The 5499-nt window shown below is 31.2% G+C and overlaps 1 protein-coding gene across 1 annotated transcript; it reads right to left on the reverse strand.

The window, feature by feature from the left end:
• Nucleotides 1-1655: 1655 nt before the first annotated feature.
• On the reverse strand, nt 1656-4959 carry LOC132758514 (dehydrogenase/reductase SDR family member 7-like). The gene is made up of 4 exons (XM_060750195.1): nt 4706-4959; nt 4406-4525; nt 3450-3616; nt 1656-2473 (listed from the first exon to the last, which is right to left on the reverse strand). Exons 1-4 carry the CDS (start codon nt 4808-4810, stop codon nt 2407-2409), a joined length of 459 nt encoding a protein of 152 aa, XP_060606178.1. The 5' UTR covers nt 4811-4959; the 3' UTR covers nt 1656-2406.
• Between the last annotated feature and the right edge of the window lie 540 nt (nt 4960-5499).

The following is a 5499-nucleotide window of genomic DNA, read 5'->3' on the forward strand; positions in this document are numbered from 1 at the left end:
ACAACCATAAGTACAATGTCTTTAAAAAAATATCAAACTTAATTTGACCTTGACCTATAAATAACATCTACTTGAAAGTCAAATTATTATAATTTCAAATTTTTGCTGTAATTAGCTGTAAATTTGTACATTGTGATAATGAAATGTATTGTCTTCATCAGTCCTTGGGACAAGACCTGAAAGAAGATTTCATTGAACTTGATGTTAATTTGACATTGACACTTAACGTAAAATTAATGAATTTTTCAACAATTGGCCATAACATTATTTATTTATGGATTTGATTCATTCTTGGACAAAAGAGCACTTAAGACAAAGCCAGCTAGTTGTATTATTCTGGTACGACCTTTAATTTACAATTGACCGTCAAGGTCAAATTATTGAAATTTACTTACGTAGTCATAACTATAGTTTAAATTTTATCATTATTAAGATCATGATTTTGTTCATGCCCTCAGTTTGAGAAGTCGTGTCAGTATTTTAATTCATTTATCAACCCCAGTAAAATTTAACATGTGTCTTTCCCTTCATCATAAAAATTTTGCTTTTTAAAACAATTTTAAGGCCTACAGTATTATTTCACTCTTCATTTTTAATAGGGCAGAATACATTTCATGACAGAGCAATATTTTAAGTCATTCTTTTAGGGCAACATAAATTATTATTCTTAAACATTTAAAGAATCAGTTTGGTAATACAGATTACATGACAGAAATACATTGTATATTTTGAAAAAAAAATCCATCCATTGTAATAGAATGAATGTATAATAAATATGATCATACCATATTTTACTGTTTTCCTTATTCATCATAATTTTTCAGAATGAGAAATACGATCTCAAATTTTGAAATGTGGTGGTTGTTTGACGGTGTTGGTAGTTTTCACCCCCAGATCATGGCAGTAAGCCACACTGAATTTACCAGTGCACAGTTCAGCCACCATGGGCATGCTGTAATAGTTGCCTTCACTTTGGCAAGGAAGTGATTACTTCTGTAGATGCAATTGTGAATTACTGCAGAAAAGATTTCATGATCTATCACAACGAAACTAACCTGCACTGTCAGGGAATTAACCCGGATTGCCCAATTCACAGTCCAGCACTCTAACTAAATGAGCTAACTGGACAGTGAAAGCCTTTCATATAAATTGATTTCATATAAAAACATATATGAAAACATATTTAGAGCTAGTTCTGGTTGGAAGTTTTGCATAGAAACAGGTTTTTCAGAAATTCACAATAAGGCCTTGTAGCACTTTACACATGCTTTTGGTTAAGAAGTCTTGACTGGACTTAGTAAATACAATCTATATGTATTTTCGTTTAAAGGATTTTCAAATTTGTCAAACAACCTTGGGACTGGTAGTTAAATAGAAGGTAGTTCACATAGGGAAATAAAAGGTTTTTCTTTGTTTTGACCAATCATTTTGTTTCAGTCACAAATACTTAATTGTACTCATAAGAAGTATATTGTATACATGTATCTAATTTGTACATTAAGTAAGCTCAAATGTGAAAAGGTCTTCTGTGACATAGGTTACACTTTTCATGATATGACTTCTTACATGAAAGTAACAACTGTCAAATGATAACAACCTAAATGCCCTATGTACGGTTTAAAGCACTTTCTACACTGGGTCCTGGAAAATAATACCGGAAAAAATTACAGTTGCACTTCATTAATTTATTTTAATCTCTTTTTATATACATGTATAATATTGCCATATTATGTAAATACTACCAGATAAATTCTTCTATGAAATATCACAGATTGTGCTACTATTTTATGACCTGATTTTAATCACTTATAAACAAAATGAACAAGTACACCCCTTCTAAGTCACCATACTATAGATAATAATGTGTATGCATAGAAAAACTACTAAAGTCAGTAATTTCAAATTTTTAAAGGGACTAAAGCTACATCTTATGAAATATTTTTAAAAGTTACAAACTGTTTATTGGTTCCATAATCTCATGATTGATTCTTGTGGGAGTTGGAACATAGAATGTCTCAGTTATTTAACCAACATGAACAATTACATAAAAAGAACAAAATGGTCATGTCTGGAACAAAATATTCTGCTATTTCTATTAGAATTTTTAACTGTTTAGCAATAATTTTGTGCATGTGTAGTTTCCTTTAAAGGCAATTTACTACATAATAGCTTTCATACAAGCATCTTGGAAGAAGTATTCTTTAAAATTCAAACAATAATTTAACAGCAGATATATATATAGCTTTATACACTTTTAATCAGACTAATTAGCATGGTACATAGATTCCATACAGAACACAAAAATCACATCTGGTATCAATTAAGGAACACATTTATGACATGCAGCATATCACAGCCTATAATATAATATCACATTTATATATCCTAAAAACAGTTTTTGTAGTTTCAATGTAAATCAGCTATTCCTGCTTTAACTTTATTGGCTCTACCTTGACCAAGTCTTACTGCAATTCTGAAAAGAAAACAATGTAAGAGTCATCAACACTTTTATCTGTATCTATAAAAGAATTTGGCATTTTTGGAGTTTTTTTGCCATTTTATTTTTTTAATCTATACTCATATTGGCTTAGGAAATGTTGAAGCCACTTCAGTCACAGAATTTAGGATACTTTCATATTTAACCCTTACCTATCTAAATGTGTATAATAGACTTGCCATGCTTGGAATTCAATAGTTATTCGTGGATTTACCAGTAAAGGGTTTTGATGTGCTGGTGGACTGGCATGACTACCAGTACATTTAGTGGCATAGGCAAGTTTTTATAGCCACTTAAAAAACTCATGGGGTTCAAACTTTTTTAAAGAAATTTTGAAAAATACTAGCAATAAAATTCAATGATTACTTAAGTCAGCAATGACTCATTTAAATGAAATAATGCAATTCTTTCCTATAATTATATTGATATACAATATAATATTAAACAAGAGCTGACACAATTGCAGCTATACCAAATGGTGACAATATATATTTGCTTAGCAGTGCTCAATGCATTCAAATTATTTGAAATTTATATATGCCTCTTAAAAAATAATTCTAAAAGATTTATCTTAAGAAATACAAATTACAATGTAGTGTAATTTGTACAAATATATTTTTATCATCTGCCAATGAAATACAATCTTATCTTTACAATTAACGTACAGAAAATGCACACTGTTAAAACAATGGCAGCTACCTTAACACAAACTGGCTATCTTTTATGGTGCTTTTAGTCTGTTAAAACTGAAATTTATGGCAAACTGGATGGATAACTATGTGGCTGTCTACTACAATACAATTTATAGTAATTTGTTTTTTTAAATATTCAGGAGTGGTACTTTGGAAGGTAGCACACTTATAAGTTGACAGTGTTGCATGTATTCTGTTCATATTTGTTTGTAGATTATAAATCATATAATTTTTTAGATGTAAGTAAACTGTCAACTTACTTTTTAGCAAAATATGGTACATACTGGAACAGGTAGCAGTAAAATAATTCTGGATTAGGAGTCAACCAAACTTCATGTAATTTATTTGCTGCAGCCACTCTCATAAGATATGCACATCGTTCAGCAGTCATTCTGTTCCAGGACTTCTTCATTTCAACATTCAATTTCTAAAATTAAAATGCAAATGTCATGGTATAGAACTGTTCAATAATTGGGGAGGAAGAGGATACACGGCTGGGAAGCTCAGTCTAAAGTATATGGCTCCAGAACGTTGGTGGTTCTACTCCGGTGCCCGTTTGTGCCGGAAATAATGCACGGAAGGGCACCTGAGGTCTTCCTCCACCAGTAAAGTTGGAACTTCGCCAAATGCCCAATACTGTGTCGGTGTGACGTAAAACCCAATAAAAAAAATATATATGGCTGCACAACAGTATTCCCAGGGTTTCTATTCTAGTCCCTAGTCTAGACTGCATGTTTTTTCTCACTCTGTGACATAAATCACATATGAAGGTTGAGCATTTTTGTTATTAGCCAGTTGAACAATATTATCAGCACATATGTGTTAAATATAATTTTTACATTGATATAACTCATACAACGTTGTACAGAATTAACTCCCTTTATTAAGATAAAACTCACATGCATCAGAAATATGATTGTTAAAATTGTTTACAATTTAACATGTAATAAAGTTTTTTTGAATGTCAACAAACTGTTCAAATAAGCAAAATAAATAAAACCTGAACAAGAAAACGCCTATTTTTTGCATTAGTTTGTTTATACAATTATCACCACAAATTTTGATGCAAGCAATGGCAGTTATTGCCTAAAATGTTTCAGTTTTGTTGGACTGCACAAAATTAATATTCAGACTTGTCTAGCTATACACTACTGCATGTGTATTAAGTTTGGTTTGACAGCATCAGGGTAAAAGATAAACCATCATGTGACCTTACCTTATTAGGTTCTGATGTAAAGGCGTGTACTAGAGCTTCAGAAAATACAGGTCCTGGACATGCCATTGTTACTGATATATTGTCTGGAGCACATTCTATACGTAGTGTGTCAAAAAATCCCTGAAAACAGAAATGTTAAAGCTTAACATTTGTTGTTTATCAAACACTTAATACTAGTATAAAATTGTATGTGATATTTTAACATCTAAATTAACCATATTCATACGTTGAAACTATACCAACCTATGATCTTGATATGAAATGCCATAATCTAACAATCTTCTGTATAAAGAAAGCTACCTGAATTCCATGTTTAGCAGCAGTGTAACTTGCTGACCCTGGGGCACCAAGTTTTCCTGCTACACTACTTGTACACATAATGTGACCTCCACCTTGTTTTATCATATACGGAAGAATTGCCTTGGTAACAGATATTGGTGCCAGTAGGTCAAGGTCAAACACTTGCCTATCCACCTCTAGTGCTGTTTCAACAATAAGACCCCTCTGAGACCGACCTGCATTGTTCACCAAAATATCAACCTACATGTATTTGAAGAAACAAAACAAAAAACAACTTACTGATTTTTAAATATCAAACCCTAATAAATTGCATGCAATGTATTTACTTAATACAGCTATCAATGGATAGAAGAATTTTATCCAAGAAAAGCTTTACTAAAGAAACTTTGTTTAGAACCACATCTCAATTAAGACTAAATGTTTACACTAGTGGGCATCCAAAAAGATCCACAGACTTTCCGCAAGGAATGTGAATAGCTTCCTCACATAACAGAATCCCAAGTCTTTAGCAAGGTTTAAAGACAAAAGTAGAAAAACAAGATATTCAAAATCAGCAATCATAGCTACCTGGCACAGATCTTGATTAAGTCCCTAAATACTTATCATCTCTTGGTAATAATGATAATACATGTAGTAGTGTAATATACAAATCTTTTTTCAATTATATTTCTACAAAAACATATGAAAAAATGAGTGTCAAAAACCTTTTTTAAAAATTTTTAAGACGTTTTTTGTTTCTGAGGATGGAATTTTGTCAAAGGGGATCAGTGTTTTACAAAAATTTCAAAATTTTT

Source organism: Ruditapes philippinarum, unplaced genomic scaffold, assembly GCF_026571515.1.
Source record: "Ruditapes philippinarum isolate M1 unplaced genomic scaffold, ASM2657151v2 ctg1414_1_1_1_1, whole genome shotgun sequence".
Lineage (NCBI taxonomy): Eukaryota > Metazoa > Mollusca > Bivalvia > Venerida > Veneridae > Ruditapes > Ruditapes philippinarum.